This window comes from Chelonia mydas, chromosome 25 (genome assembly GCF_015237465.2).
Source record: "Chelonia mydas isolate rCheMyd1 chromosome 25, rCheMyd1.pri.v2, whole genome shotgun sequence".
Lineage (NCBI taxonomy): Eukaryota > Metazoa > Chordata > Testudines > Cheloniidae > Chelonia > Chelonia mydas.
The window spans coordinates 15,673,470-15,689,635 of record NC_057858.1 but is presented as its reverse complement, the minus strand read 5'-3'; the positions used below and the strand labels follow the sequence as shown (position 1 = coordinate 15,689,635).

Here is a 16,166-nt window from a genome sequence, read left to right as displayed (position 1 = left end):
GAGGCAGGGAGGGGCTGTACACGGTGGGGGGAGGGGTGGATGAACTCGGGGGCGGCCAAATTTCCCTGGGCACAACGGCGGCGGACAGCGCTCGTGAGGGGGGCGGGCAGCAGCGTGGATCCGACGCAGGAGTCTCTGGGGAAGGAGAAATCAGCGGATTTCTACCTACCTACGCCCCCGGCCCCGCCCCAGCGCCCCGGCCCCGCCCCCGCGCCCCGGCCGCGCCCCGGCCCCTACCTTTCGGCCTCGCCCCCGCAGCGCCCGCGCTCCCGTCCGGTCCAGCCGCTCCCTCCGCCCCCGGGGGCGCCCTGCACAAACACCGGCACCAGGTCAGCGCGCACTGAGGCGAGGCGAAGGGGCCGGCTCGGGCCCTGCCCCGGGGGAAGGGGCAATAACGGGGATAGCGCCCCCCACTCACCCCGCCGGGCTTCCCGCCGCCGCCATCGCCGTCAAACTTCCCGCGCAAGCGCTGCGCGATGATCTACCTCTCCAGCCTCATCATCGAGTTTATACCGGAGCAGCTAGAACGCCCACTTCCTGGTCGCTCCCCCTGCCGGCTTGGAGGGGAAAGGCGGACGCAGCTATTTCCAGCCCCTGCCGCCCTACCGCAAATCCTTGCAGGGACCTTGTACCTTTGCCCCCACGGGACCAGGGCCAGTAGCTCGGGAGCCAACGTGGGCAGTAAGCACAGGACAATACATTCACTGGGACCCTTCTGCCAGCCCCCTCATGGCCTCGCTGGGGCACCAGAAACCACCCACTGGCTTATACCCTGCCAGTCAGGGTCGCCCCTCTGCAGCAGGCCAGATCTAGTGGTTCCTACCCTAAATGTTCAAAATTATGAGTAAGCAAACCACCACCACCCCGCCAAATCATGAGCTAGGCTTAAAAATCATGAGCTAAAATAATAATTGTTTCTTTCTTTCTTGATTCCGAGCCTTTGGGAGTAGGGGTAATATTGTCAAGGGTTATCTGCCATCACAAGTACTAGGGGTTTACCTTTTTTTTAAATTAAAGCTCAGATTCTCATGTATTAACTTGACTCCAGGATCTGGGACTTTAAGGAAAAAACCCTAATTATCATGAGATTCATGTTAAAATCCTGAGAGCTGACAACACTGCTGATCTTTTAAGGCTCCTGATTTCGGCCACCCTTTCCTGCAACCGGAACCTCTCCCATGTAGCAGAGACTTAAAAGGATGGAAATGAGGACGAGACACTCCACTCCACACATACCCACATACTGTGGTCTCAATGGGCTGATGCTAGTCTACAGGTGAGATCAGAGTGGCTGGGAATGTGCGTGAGGGAAGGAAAGGTATCAATTCTACCTCCTTTTTCATGCTGCCTGTCCAAATGCAGAGGGAGCAGCATGGACCTGCTTCTTGGTGCTGAGCTGCCACCTGGCACGCTAAGTGCAGCTGGGCACAGAGCAAACCCACTGCTTAATTTGCAATGAAAGAGGTGTTGGGGCTCAAGCAATTTTTTTACATTCATAACTGATGCAGCAAGCCCAGAGGTGCCAGACTATGAACTGCCAAGCCTAGAGGTGCTGGGGCTCTGCCCTGGCACAAATTAAGCACCACGAAAATCCAGAACCTGCTGCCCCCTGCCACCCACTACTCCCAGTCTAGTGCCTCTGGCTACCCCAGATATTGCCTTCCCTGTCTAGCGGGATGGGTGGGCTGTTTTTCACATAATTTTAGGGATAGGGTGACCAGATATCTCGATTTTATAGGAACAGTCCCAATATGTGGGGCTTTGTCTTATATAGGCGCCTATTCCCCCCCCAATCCCGATTTCTCACACTTGCTGTCTGGTCACCCTAGGTGTGTAGGAAACTGATGATAATAGCAAGGATGAGAAATTTGCAATGCAATAACAACAGTTTAGTGACATTGGCTTTGCTTTGTAGCTACCCAGTCACATCACAATCAACTCCCCCTGCCTGTACAGCAGCGAAGAGGCTGCATGGCTAACACTGAATTTTTCTTTGTTGGCCCATATGCCCTAAGCATGTCCCTGCAACTGAGCCCGGGCTTCCCAGGCACCTGGCTAGTAACATCTGTTACCGCCGGGTTCTCAGACTTTTGTACTGGTGACCCCTTTCACACAGCAAGCCTCTGCGTGAGACCCCCCCCCCCCCCCTAGACATTAAACACACTTTTTAATACAGTTAACACCATTGTAAATACGGGAAGCAAAGCGGGGTTTGGGGTGGAGGCTGACACCTCGCGACCCCCTGAGGCGTCCCGACCCCCAGTCTGAGACCCCCTGGGCTACCGCCTTGAACCCACCGCTGCCGCAGAGAACCTGCTACCGGGATGAGAGCAGGAGCTGGAACAAGAACATTTCATGGGGAAAGCAGACAGCTCTGCAGACGAGACGCTGCAGCCCGACGCAAACGGACACGCTCGCTTGCGCATCCCCCTGGATTTCTACCCGTGGCGCGCGCCCAGGGACCGCCTCCCGCCGCCAGCTAGCAGCGCGCATGCTCAGCTCTCGCACGCAGGCGCACTAGCGGCTCGGAGCTCCTCAGGCTTTGCCCGGCGTTGCCCTGTCCCTTCCCCGCAAACGCGGAAGTGAGCGGTTCCTCGGCGGGGCCTGGTAGGAGGGGCCGCCGCCGGGCTGGGAGTGATCGACCAACCGAGCCGCCGGAGGAACGCGATGGGGAACGGGCCTTTGCCCCACTCGTTCCTCGCCCTCGGTGGGTGAGCGGGAAGGGGCTGGTGTGGGGAGAAGGGGGGCCGGATGGGGAGGCCGGGGGCGGTTTGAGAGGGCGTGGGGAGAAGGGGGGCTGGGGAGGCTGGGGGCGGTTTGCGAGGGCGTGGGGAGAAGGGGGGCTGGGTGGGAAGATGGGGAGGGGGGCCGGATGGGGAGGCCGGGGGCGGTTTGAGAGGGCGTGGGGAGAAGGGGGGCTGGGTGGGAGGATGGGAAGGGCGTGAGGAGAAGGGGGGCTGGGGAGGCTGGGGGCGGTTGGCGGAGGGCGTGGGGAGAAGGGGGGCTGGGTGGGAAGATGAGAAGGGGGGCCGGATGGGGAGAAGGGGGGCCGGATGGGGAGAAGGGGGGCCGGATGGGGAGAAGGGGGGCCGGATGGGGAGAAGGGGGGCTGGATGGGGAGGGCGTGGGGAGAAGGGGGGCCGGATGGGGAGAAGGGGGGCTGGATGGGGAGGGCGTGGGGAGAAGCGGGGCTGGGTGGGAGGATGGGAAGGGGGGCCGGATGGGGAGTCCGGGGGCGGTTTGCGAGGGCGTGGGGAGAAGGGGGGCTGGGTGGGAGGATGGGAAGGGCGTGAGGAGAAGGGGGGCTGGGGAGGCTGGGGGCGGTTGGCGGAGGGCGTGGGGAGAAGGGGGGCTGGGTGGGAAGATGAGAAGGGGGGCCGGATGGGGAGAAGGGGGGCTGGGTGGGAGGATGGGGAGGGCGTGGGGAGAAGCGGGGCTGGGTGGGAGGATGAGAAGGGGGGCCGGATGGGGAGTCCGGGGGCGGTTTGCGAGGGCGTGGGGAGAAGGGGGGCTGGGTGGGAGGATGGGAAGGGCGTGGGGAGAAGGGAGGCTGGGGGCTGTTGGCGGAGGACGTGGGGAGAAGGGGGGCTGGGTGGGAGGATGGGGAGGGGGGCCGGATGGGGAGTCCGGGGGCGGTTTGCGAGGGTGTGGGGAGAAGGGGGGCTGGGTGGGAGGATGGGTGTTGGAAGTAGGGGTGTTGGGGGTGCTGCAGCACCCCCTGGATTGAAGTGGTTTCCATTATATACAGGCTTTACAATTTGGTTCAATGGTTCTAAGAACCCCCACTATACAAATTGTTCCAGCACCCCTGGTTGGGGGGAGAAGGGAGCTGGTTTGATGGGGGGGGGAAGACATGGTTGGGAGAAGGGGTGTAGGATGGTTTGTGGAAAGGGTGGGGAGAAGGTGATAATGCTATACAGAGTTTTTCATATGGGAGTTGCTTTGTAATGGGTAATGGAGAACTGGAGGATAACATGTGGAGTGTCATACAGGGGGCGATGGTGGGAGGAGGAGGGTCCTGGAGAGGAAGGGCAGGAGGGCGGGTTGAATCAGATCTTCTATAAATACACAGGGGGATCTGTAGCTTCCAGCCCTCTCAGATGGTGCAGGGCTTGCCCATGGGATTTGGGAGGTTAGGGGGAGGAAGACACGTTCTGATTGCCCCAACTTCCTAGATAAGGTCCTTCAATGTTTGCTTGGGGAATCCGAACTACAGTACTTGGAACCATTATTGGCAGTGGAGTTTGGTTTTTCCAGCTCACAGCTATTTCCTAAGACCTTCTGGTGCCTGGCCTTTGAAAGTAAACCCAAGCATGCAGCTGTGATTGTGGGTGCTCTCTGTTCCATGCTCTATGACTGAGCCAGTGAGCAGGAGGCACTACAGACCCATCAACTGCACAGGCTGCCTCAGACTCCTATTCTGTGCTCAAGTTTTAAGAGAAAGTGCCTGTAGGTTGTATTATGCTATGCTGCATCTATCTGCATTGATGTGTTTAGCAGACAGGATTGCAATGTGGTTACTACTGGCACTGTGTCTTATGTCCAAAGAAAGTTAAGGTCTTAAAGCTAGGAAGCATACTTTTTTTTCTAGGTTCCTCTATTTTGACTAGAAAAATGGCTAGAGACTAATATCGATATCGTAACTGGTTCCATTTGTGAGCATCGTGGGGAATTCACAACTCAGAATTTCTGAATTTGGTGAGAAATAAGCAATGCCCACAACAGTTCTATAATTGCTCATTTCCATCTTCTGTAAGACTGGGTAGAGGTTAGTAGAGGTAGTAGAGGTTACGGAGGTGGTCTTAGACTTCTGACATGTGACCAGCTTTTCAAGGATGATGGCTTCAGCACCCTCCCCACACAACACTTCAGAGTGGATTAATATCAGTTTGCCTGCTTTCCTATCTGCAGATAAGGTATTTATTGCAAGCATTCAGAAGGGTCTAGGGATTTCAGACTTATTACTGGACCAACAGGACCAGTTGTCCTAAAATTGTCATGAGGCAATCCTACATTCCAATTAGCACATGAATATTCACACCTGTTGACTTCAGTAAACCTTTGGTTTCTTTATGTTGCATGTCATCAGGAACAGATTTATATAGAAAAAACTGAAGGAAAAACAAGATGGCTGTGTTTTATAATTCTCCACAAGCTGTGAATTTTGTGGAGAGGGTGTATATATACTTATTTGCCTAAAATGATTGTTCTTCAGAAGTTTTGACTTTTTCCCTTTAAAGTTGCATGATGCTATTATCCAGAATTTATATAAAATAGCACATCTAAAAATGCAAAGTTTTAATATTTCCTTGCTTTAAGAAAAGGAGTAAATTCAGTCACTGTAATCGGGTGTGACATACACAACAGCATATCACATCTGGTTGCAGTGTATCTGAATGATTAATAGACTTTAATAAAAGCAATTGTTGCTTCGTTTCAATTTATCAGCTCTTCTCTTGTTATGCTCACACTGTAATCCATGTTAATCTCTGCCGTTCCATTGACTCTGGCAGTGTGCTCTAGAAGACAGAGCACTGAACTGGGATTCAAGATACCTGGGTTCTTTTCCCAGCTCTGTGTTTGGCCTGCTGGGTAACCTTGGGCAAGTCACTTCCTGCCTCTCTGCCTCAGCTCCACCATCTGTAAATGATTGGCCACCTTTCTGAGCTCTATTGATGAATACTACTGTATAAGAGTAGGTAGTGATGGTGGGGGTATTAATCAGCATCCTGTATTGAAATGCTTTTCTTTTTCACTAGTCATTCACTTCTGTGCTTTACCCAGATGAACTTTGGTGTTGGAGTGGGTAATTCCCACTGGAGACAATGTAGGAGTGCCCCCCCCCCAAGCAACTATTGTGCCATTGCTGCACCAGTATGCTCCCTTCTTGTCCCATTCCCAAAACCCAGGGAAACACCTAAATTTTAAGTGTTGATGCCTAGGCTTACTCCCAAGCACGGGAGAGCCCACAGTGCTATGTACTAGAATGGTTCTGCATAGCTTCCTTACTGTATCAAGTTGAACCATGCTTTCTTGCTATACTTGAGAATGACTGGCTTAATAAAGAGCTTTTTCCAGAAGTTGACTCAGTAATGCTATACTTCAGTGAAATGGGGCAGCCCAAAAACTCAGATGTTCTAACCAGCATAGGAATAGGGGGGTTCTTAGGTCTCTGTTCCAGTTTTGCTGTGGAACTTAAAATGCTTGTAGGGCTGAATAATTTGGAAACCGTAAATGCAGCTGATGAAAAATTTAAATGAGACCTGTCCATAATTGAAACTTCGTAGAAACTGAGCTTTCTGACAAATAGTGATTCAAGCATTAGACCTGTTGATCAATCTGATGTATGAATAAACTGTTTGTCTGACTCATATACTTATAACACAAATCTGCCCACCTTAAAAATGACCTATTAGTTGTAAGGACAAATGTCTTGTTTCTCATATCCTTGGAATTCAGAAAGAAAAAACCCTTACATATGTAATCTTGGTTGTCTCAACTCTTGATAACTTTTAACTGATTTTATTTAAAGATCCCAGGATTTGGTACTTGTTGTTACACATTTATAGTGTGGAAAGTGTGTGTAATTTTTAAATAACACGCTAAGAATTTCTACAGATACATTGCTTAAATCCCAAATACAAAATATTTCTCTTTAACATTGCTTTGGTATTACGTACTTCAATACTAACTGTGAAAATTGGCATTTATTTTGTCTGATTTAAGGTATAGTTGATGTTTATATATAAACTGATCAAAGTATTCTCCTTGCTATTATACAAAATAGATACATATTGCATCTCTAGGGACTTAAAGATTGTAAAAAGTGCCTCTGAATAGATATTGTTTGATTTATTTTTAACTAGACATTTCATGTCTGTGTAGAATTCCTTTCTAGCATTTAGCCATGATCTTAAAAATAGTTTATTTTTACACTGTTAAAATGGAGGTAAAAGGGGAACCTCTGGCCATATATGGAAGCAACTTTAATTTAAGAACAATGTCCAATACTACTCCAATAAGTAATTTGTATGTTTGATCCTCATGTGTGGAGGAGATACTTTTTACCCCTTCGCCCGCGGTAAAATGCAAGCATCTATTTAAAATAGACTTGGGCACTGTATTCCTCAGGTGCCATGGACTTTAGCTGCAAGAACTGTGCTTCAAGGCCTGATTCTACCAATCCTCAATTTGCAAGTACAAGCATAAAAGAAAAAGTAGATTGAAAACTTTCCAGAAGTCCCCTGCCTCAAGCAGAGAGAGCACCCTATGCACCGTATTTAAAATTCTTCCTTGTATAAAAAACTAATGAAATAATAGTGGGTTGCACATTTGTGAAAGGATTAGCAGAACCTCTTTGTTTTGGTCTTCTACTTTACTTGCCTCCTCACTGAGGTCAATTTCTCTTGTGTGCTTTGTTTTGTTTACTAATTACGTCAAGTACCTTTTTAATAATGAAGTGGAGCATGCAGAGTTGGATTTACCTGGGCTTTATTATGCTACGGTATACAATATTGAACTTTGATTGGTAACAGGATGCAGCTTTTTCCAGAGATAATATGCTCTACTACTTCAACGAGCTGTGGTCTTTATCCGCACAGTGTTTGTAAAGCTGTTTCAGATATGCCTAGATTATGGTATGGCTGAATAAATTATTTTTAAACCCACATAAAACTTAGAGAAAAAGTACCTTAATCATGGGTGTAATTATAGTTCCGAGGACAATGGGGACCCAGCCTCCTTCAGGAAAGTAGGCCCTAACGGAGTACTACTACTAATCGAATGAAGAACTGAGGGAGAGTCAACATGGCTTTTGTAAAGAGAAATCCTCCCTCACCAATCTATTAGAATTCTGTGAGGGGGGCCAACAATTATGTGGTCCAAGTGATCCAGTGGGTACTTGGACTTTCAGAAAGTCTTTGACAAGGTCCCTCACTGACTCTTAAGCAAAGTAGGCAGTCATAGGATAAGAGGGAAGGTCCTCTCATGGATCAATAACCAATTAAATAAGAAACAAAGGGTAGGAATAAATGGTCAGTTTTCACAGTGGAGAGAGATAAATAGCAGGATCCACCAGGGACCTGTACTGGGACCAGTGCTATTTGACATATTCATAAATGATCTGGAAAAAGAGGTAAAGGGTAAAATGGCAAAGTTTGCAGATGATTTAAAATCATTCAGATCCAAAGCTGACTGCAAAAAGTTACAAAGGGCTCTCACAAAACTGGATGACTGGGCAACAAAATGGCAGATGAAATTAGATGTTAATAAATGCAAAGTAATGCACATTGGAAAGTATCCCAATTATACAAAACAATGGTGGCTAAATTAGCTGTTACCACTCAAGAAACAGTGGATAGTTCTCTGAAAACATCTGATCAATGTTCAGCAGCAGCAGTCAAAAAAGCTAACAATATTAGTAACCATTAGGAAGGGAATAGATAAGACAGAAAATGTCATAATGTCACTATATAAATCCATGGTATGCCCACACCTTGAATACTGCATGTAGTTTTGGTCATCCCATCTCAAAAAAGATACATTAAAATTGGAAAAGGTACAGAGAAGGGCAACAAAAATGATTAAGGCTATAGAATAGCTTCCATATGAGGAGAGATTAAAAAGACTGGGACTGTTCAGCTTGGAAAAGAGACGACTGAAGGGAGATATGATAGAGATCTTTAAAATCATGAATGGTATAGGGAAGAGTTATTTACCCCTTCACATAACACAAGAACCAGGGGTCACCCAATAAAATTAATAGGCAGCAGGTTTAAAACAAACATAAAGAAGTATTTCTTCACACAATGCAGAGTCAACCTGTGGAACTAGTTGACGGGATGTTGTGAGGGTCAAAAGTATAACTGGGTTCAAAAAATAACTAGGTGAGTTCATTGAGGATAGGTCCATCAACGGCTATTAGCCAAGATGATCAGGGATGCAACCCCATGCTGTCCTTAAGACTCTGACTGCCCGAAGCTGCGTCCAGAGGACAGGGGATGGATCACTCAATAATTGCCTTGTTCTGTTTTTTCTCTCTAAATCATCTGACACCTGCCGCTGTCAGAAAACAGGATACTGGTCTAGATAGACCTTTGTTTCTGACACTGTATGGCCATTCTTATGTTCTTAAGAAAATCACCAGGTAAGGCAACATTAACATCCAGGCTACCTTGATTCATGGACTTTGCCGCACAATGCTCACGCTATCCAAACAAGCTCCGACTCTGCCTCCACAGCTAACTCCATTTCATTTCCACCATACAGCCACGCACATCTGATTCCTCTCAATCTCACTTAATAAGCACCATAGCCTTAACTCTGCCATCAGATTAATTTAGGTAATAATACATTATAGGCTTTTGAAATAAACTTATGTCCAGTAGACTAGTAGAGCATCTTAATTTTGCTGAGTTCAGAACTAAGCTGTGCATCTGAGTGTGATTCAGAGGAATTGGATGTGATTTGTAGGGACTTTGGGGCCTGGACAGAGTGGGGCTGTGATGCAGGGGCTTGAGGGGCAGTAAGGAGCAGAGCAGGTAGATGAGAGGGTGAGGAATACCTTCTCTGCCTTACGCACCACTGAGCAGCAAAGCTGAGGTTGGGGTGAGGATAGGGTGAGGTAAGGAGCATGCTTGTGCCCTTTTTTTTCTGCAGCCTCCCCTGCTAGAGTCCAGCTTGTTCTGTGTTAGGAAGCCCATGGCAAAGACACTTTGTCCCTTGGTTTCCTTGATTACAACAGCTAAGAAAAATGTAATAACATTTAGCCATCATATACTTCTTTCAAAAACCAATCTTTGATGGTGTTTGATTCAGAATTAACTAATGTGGAAAATTACAAGTCTCAGAGCATTAGAATAAAGTTATAGTGAATCCAGTAAAGTCTTATATTTGCATGTAAAATATCCAGTAAGAAGGATTTCTAGTTGCTTAGACTTCTCAATCTGCAGCTGATCGTAATATGAAAATTTGCAAGAGAATTCAAGTTTGTTTTTATTGAAACAAGTAGTACACGTTTGGGAAGCTCAGTGTTAATTTAGGGGATTTAAACCTTGCTTTAAGTGGAAAAGCTCAGTGCAGCCTTGGAGTTGTTGGGGCACCTCTATAATATCCTCTCTTATGGGAGATGGAGAATTTCTCCTTTTCAGTTTAAGAAACAGTCCTACTGTCATAGTCAGTAATTGCATGTTTCTGATGCAAAGACATAATTGAAAATTGGTGTTTCACATTACTCAGGGACACTAGTATCTTGCAAAGTCTGTGGTTTGAATTAAATATTACTGAACTGTATTTGACTTTGGAGATCAGCCATGTATTGCTATTTTCATGTTGAAAAATACATGACCATGAACACTGCCAAAATAAAATCATAAACTTGTTATTAGGAAAATACAGTACATTGCATGAGATATATGTATTCAGATAATACATTAGTCTGTGTGGATATGCAAAGCTGCCAGTTGAAGTAAGGCTATGTAGTAGTCTAGAAGATACAATAAACAAACAGGCATGCATGCAAGCTCTGAAGTGCATGCACATCTTACTCCTGGGGAAATTCTGCACCAAAAATAAAAAATTATGCATACAATATTTTAAAATTCTGCATATTTTGTTTATCAAAATAACACAATATAATCACACTGGTTTCAATTACAGTATTTTGGTAACTTATTTAAACTACAATGCAATGGATGGAGAATGGGAGTGGGGAGTATTGAAGAAAATCCCCAAACCCCCTTGCCTAATATAATGTAGCTAGGTTTGACCCTTTATTTCTAGTTATTAGTCAACAAATATATGCAGCCATATGCTCAGTGTTACATCATAGGCAACTGAAGAGCAAGTGATGGCTGGGGAATCAAACTCACAATTTATATTGGCTACTGACCATCTGCAGAAAGGTCACTAACAAACAGTTGATGGAGCACATTTTGATAGGAAATTTTTTCAGTCCAAAAATTTAGTTCAGTTCTAATCACTAAAGCACCGTAAGCATTTATAAGGCTGTACTGTCCTTTACACCACTCTGGCAATGTAAAGGAGCCTTAAAACGTTTACACCTGTTTTATACTACTGGGGGAATTCACAAAGACAATGGGAACAATTCACTAAGCAGGCAGGCTGCTACATTTGCTCTGCCTGAGGAGGCAGAGCCTGCCCCATGCCTGCCTACCACAGAAACACCCTGATGCCCTGCCCCTCCATGCTGAGAGTGCTGCAATAGCAAGCAAGAGGGACAGTGTCTCTCTCATACACATGACTGCCCAGTCCCCCGTCCTCCCCCCACAGCAGTGATTTTCGTCTCCACCGGGTGCTCCAGTTGCCCAAACCGACCTGCCTGCACTGCCAGGGTGGGGGTGTGTGACCACTCTTTTGGTTTCCCTTTGTTTCCCCATCAGAATTCATTTTTCTGTAGGGAAACAAAGAAATCTGCGGGGGACATGAATTCTGCGCACATACAGTGATGCAGAATTCCCTCAGGCGTAGCATCTGAACATACTGATGAATCTCACGCCCACCACATACATTTTTCAAGCTATTAGCTGGTAGTTTAAATATTTGACACAGTAAAATGGGAAGAAAACAAAAATCTGTATTAGAACACAAGGAAGTATTTGAAAGTTTTAAAAAAACAAAAACAGGAGGAAAGGATGAAATTGAGTGTATGCGCTGCAAATGGTGTGGCCCAGTTATTAAATGTAAATATTTATAGGCTAATAGTTCTAAGTCTACAATAGTAAACTGTTTATTCAAATGAAAAGTTTCATTTGGAGATTAGAGACACATTGTTTTCTTAAACTCAGAGGAGGCATTATGTTTTGAGTTCTGTTTTAGTTCTTCAGCAACCACACTGAATTCCATTCATCAAAGCATTAATCTACTGAATACTTTTTCCCCTGTCCTTCCATCCACTAAAATAAACCCCTATATTTACCCAGAAAAATTAATAGTTTTTTGCACTGATTTTCACCTGTTTTTGTTGTTGTAGTAATAAACACAGATAAATTCCCAGGGAAAAAATAAATAAAATAAAACCCGAAAACTAAGGGCCCTAAGGATGAGGCAGTCCTTAGGAAACGAAAAGAATTGAAATATATGAACAGTTCTTCTTGCACATTTTTGTTGTAATGTTAGCTTTCCCTTTTAGCTTCAGTATGATTCACTGGATAAATATGCAGCTTCAAATTATGGCCTTATTTAAACTAAACAGCTACCCTGTGCTGGTTGAGGCACTGTCCTGTTTTCCAATAGCTTACCAGATTGTAAAATAGTGTGTTCTTATGTACTTTACAAAACATAATTGATATTATTGAGGCTCAAGAACAGTTTGAAACTATCTACAGAATTACTCATTGAAATTTGCTTGTTATCCTACTTTCCCAACTCCAATGTCTTCCTCTTCACATTGTCTGTCTGTGCAAGAAGAGAATTTAAAAAGTTCATGCTAATCACTTGGTAAAATTAAAGCATGTTGCTTCCCCTCTCTTCCACCCAGAGAAAATGATTGGTGTTCTGGGATGTTGCTCTTCTCCAGTGATGTAAATGACAGCTACTCCCTTCTTCTGTGATGGAGTGAATGAGACGCTCTCATGTTGAATAGGTTATTGTTTGAGAAATCTTTAGTATACTCAGTGCTGAGCAATTTGCATGTACTTAGCATAAAAATGAATATTGGGTTAAGCAGTGCTCCTTAACAAACTGATTATATTCATGCTACTTGTAAGTATTCTGTTAATATTCTGTATATCAAATAGGCAGAGGGGAAGAGTAATGAAAACTGAAACAGAAAAAAAAATAGATTTCTTGTACTCCCTGTCTGTCTGTATCCATCCGTTATCTCTTGTCATATACTTAGATTTTAAGCTCTTTGGGACAAGGAGTTTTTGTTCTGTTTGTACAGCACCTAGTACAATGCGGTCCTGGTTCATGACTAGGGCTCCTTGGATACTACCGTAATACAAATAATAAAAAATAACATTGCTTGGGTCATATGGTAAATGTCCTACTTTAAATCAATGAGGCAATCAAGAGAGGCGGAAGGAGATAAAATTATCTGAAAGTCTGGTTTGGTTTCTTTTGTACCAGCCTAGAGATCTAGTAGTTCTCCAGTAGTACATCATGAATTCACTTCTGTAATGTACTCTACTAGCTCTAGCAGACTGCTTAGGCATACTATTTCCTTCTGAAATTCCAGTAATAGTCTGTGGCAACAGACGTTCATCTTAAGAGTCTAATTTTCTTCTGTGTCCAATGTCTCTGCTACAGCTGACCTCAGGTTTATGTATCATTTAGAGCCCTGTTTATACTGAAGCGATAAAGTGTCTGAACCAGCTTATAAAACTATTATAAGCAAATTCAGCACAATTTTTAAAGATGGTTTGCCTGACCAGTGTTGGCTAGTTTCTACCTAGTCTAGAACGTGTTCCAAAAGATTATTTCCTCAGCCACACTGCTCAGGCCAGTATTTTAAAACCTCAGATAGTCTCCTCCCACCACTGTGCAGAAAAGGCCTATCTGCTTGGGCACTCCTTGGAGCTGTCATTGAGCAAAATATGAAAAAAAGCCCACCAAACCCCTTGCTGGGTCCAACAGGGCTCTAGGGTATATATCATCTTGGCTTGAGGCCTAGTTTTGTTGAAATGTTTGATTTCTCCTGTTCAAGTGATTTTAAATGTTTATCCCAAGAGAAATGTATTTCAGCCTCTAGGTTATGATTTAGTATAGTTTTTGAACTTGTAGGCAGAGAAGTCCTCAGCTCACTAACCAGCCAAATCGTGGCCTTGAGCTGTTGGGGTGAATAGTGGAGGCATCTTCTGCTGGGATCTGTAAGCAGATTGATGGGTAGACCAGAAGATATTTACATCTTATTTTGTTTAATGCCTGTTGCTTCGCAGAACATCCATGTTCATTTCTGCTTTGCTTTTGAAGATTTCATGAGACTACTTTAGCTCTTTTTAAAGGGATACTGTGAAGGTAATTAGACCTAACAATTGATGTGCTTTAAAGTTTCTAATTTTATGACACTGCACTGATGTTCTCCTCCTGTTTGTATCTGAAGTGGATTATTGCAACATTGCATTTCAGACTACTCTAAAGTGAACTTTAACATTTAAGTTTTAATGGTTTTGGTCACCTTCACACAAATTATTGAATAATTTCATCTGGATTTTTCAAAGGCAAATCAATTCAAAAAGAATTCATTGAAAGCTGGGTATCCAATTTCCTTAGAGTCCTTTGAAAATCCCAGCCTTTAATATTAAAATAACCTTTAACATCAATATTAAATAACTCTCTAAATGTTTTACGTGAGGCAGCTGATCCACAAGGAGGAAGAGGGCCTCTGAAAATTCAGCAGTGTTAAAATAAAGCAAACCGCATCTGGATTTCGTATTTGGTTGAAGTGAAGCAACCATTATGGTGACTCTTCCTATTTTCTCCCTCAGTGAATGTATGTAGTAATCATGTTGCAGCAAGTTCTTTTCACGGAAGGCTCTGTGCCCTAGACTATCCCAGTGAGGAAACAAAATTGCGTTGTCTGTTTGATGTCCCGTAAAGCAGATGCCTGTGATGACTACATGTACGGCAAATCTGTGTCTAGCATAAATACTCTCAGGTTGATGTCTACCATCTGCGTGTTGCTTTGTCAGTGTCAGCCTTCCCCAGGATGGGAAATATTTTTTTCCTGTTTCTCAGTCTTGGAAATCTCCTGAGCTCAGACCACCAGCTGTCCCCTAAACAAGCAGTGTATTATGTTATAATGGGCCTCTGTCTTCCATGAACAGAGCTGAGACTACTAGTGTTCCATTTCCCCCAGCAGATATCCAAGACTTTAGTTTTGGAAAATGTGATGGATGAGTGAAAAATGTATCAGACAGCCTTTATATGAGCTAGTAGATGAGGTTGGGTGGGCTTTATCAACAAGGTCAATGCCTAGGTAAGAAAATGCCTAGGTAAGAAAAGCAGCCTCCAGCCACCTTCAGCAACTGGGAAGTAGAAGGCTGCTGAGGTTTCTGTGGGAATGCTGCCTCTGGACTCTGCTTGGGTCCATCTTTCATACCAGTCTCTGGCTAGTAAGTGTCTGAAACTTCTCGCTGCTGGAAGAGAGCAGGAATTCTGTGATTGGGGAGGGTCTAAGCTACTCTACTTTTTTCCCAGAACTGCCTGGCTGAGGAGATAAGATGAAGTGGTCTTTGTCACTCTTCATCGTCTGTAGCTTTAGTGGTTTTTTGGATCCTCTTTTCCATGAATAAGTCCAGGGTCCCTTCTGCTTTTAGCTTTCCCAAGCAGCAGTAAGGTGAAATTCTGTTTCTTGATAGTGTCACTGCTGACTGGGGTTCTGAGTAGCGGTGGTGAAAGTAGCAGAGTCTTGTAAATTTTACTTTGCTGTTGCCTGACAAAGCTGCTCCTGCTGACATAGCTACTGCCTCAGGGAGGGTGGATTAACTACGCTGACAGGAGAGCTCTCTCCCGTTAGTTTAGAGCATCTTCATTAAAGTGCTACAGTGGCACAGCTGCACCAGTACAGCTGCACCAATGAAACATTTTAAGTGTAGACTTGCTTTTATGTAACCCTTTAACCTTTAAAAAAAGAAAAGGAGGACTTGTGGCATCTTAGAGACTGACCAATTTATTTGAGCATAAGCTTTCGTGAGCTACAGCTCACTTCATCGGATGCATTCAGCTGTAGCTCACAAAAGCTTATGCTAAAATAGATTTGTTAGTCTCTAAGGTGCCACAAGTACTCCTTTTCTTTTTGCGAATACAGACTAACATGGCTGCTACTCTGAAACCTTTAACCTTTGTGGTTGAGTATCTGCCATGAGTCAAAAATCAGTGATAATTATAGATTTAAGAAATGGATGGGACTTCCTGAGTCGTCCGATCCAACCGCCTGTGTGAGTGTTACAACGAGCCTCTTAGAAGTGATAGACTTAATTTTTATGTAGAATAAGGAACCATTCTGCAGGGGATCGTATGGATTAACCAGAGAAGTGCCATTATTTGTCCCACTGTTTGTGGTTCATTCTGCCTCCCGTTTGATAAGGATGAACTGAAAACAATCTAAAAAACTTGTATAACAGAAAATGTTTCAGAAACTCTTGCTTCTACACAGAATTGCTTAGAAATGAAGTTCTCCATTCTTAGACTATGTTCAGGAGTGGCAG

The 16,166-nt window shown here is 44.8% G+C and overlaps 2 protein-coding genes across 15 annotated transcripts in view; one reads left to right on the top strand and one right to left on the bottom strand.

Annotated features, from left to right (window-relative positions):
• The window catches only part of CPAMD8 (C3 and PZP like alpha-2-macroglobulin domain containing 8), a 138,006-nt gene extending 135,717 nt beyond the window's left edge, over nt 1-2,289 (bottom strand). The window contains exons 1-2 of the mRNA XM_043536043.1: nt 419-2,289; nt 238-308 (exon numbers count right to left, since the gene is read on the bottom strand). Coding sequence (XP_043391978.1) covers nt 238-308; nt 419-444 — 97 coding nt within the window. The 5' untranslated portion in view covers nt 445-2,289. The remainder of the gene's footprint in view (nt 1-237; nt 309-418) is intronic.
• Nucleotides 2,290-2,380: 91 nt separating this feature from the next.
• The window catches only part of MYO9B (myosin IXB), a 76,197-nt gene continuing 62,411 nt past the window's right edge, over nt 2,381-16,166 (top strand). For 12 of the 14 annotated variants that reach the window (XM_043536037.1, XM_043536038.1, XM_037886053.2 and 9 more), the window contains exon 1: nt 2,470-2,707. The gene's annotated coding sequence lies outside the window, so the exon portion shown is untranslated. Of the gene's footprint in view, nt 2,708-16,166 lie in introns of all 14 variants that reach the window. The other 2 variants (XM_037886051.2, XM_043536042.1) reach the window with 2 other exon arrangements.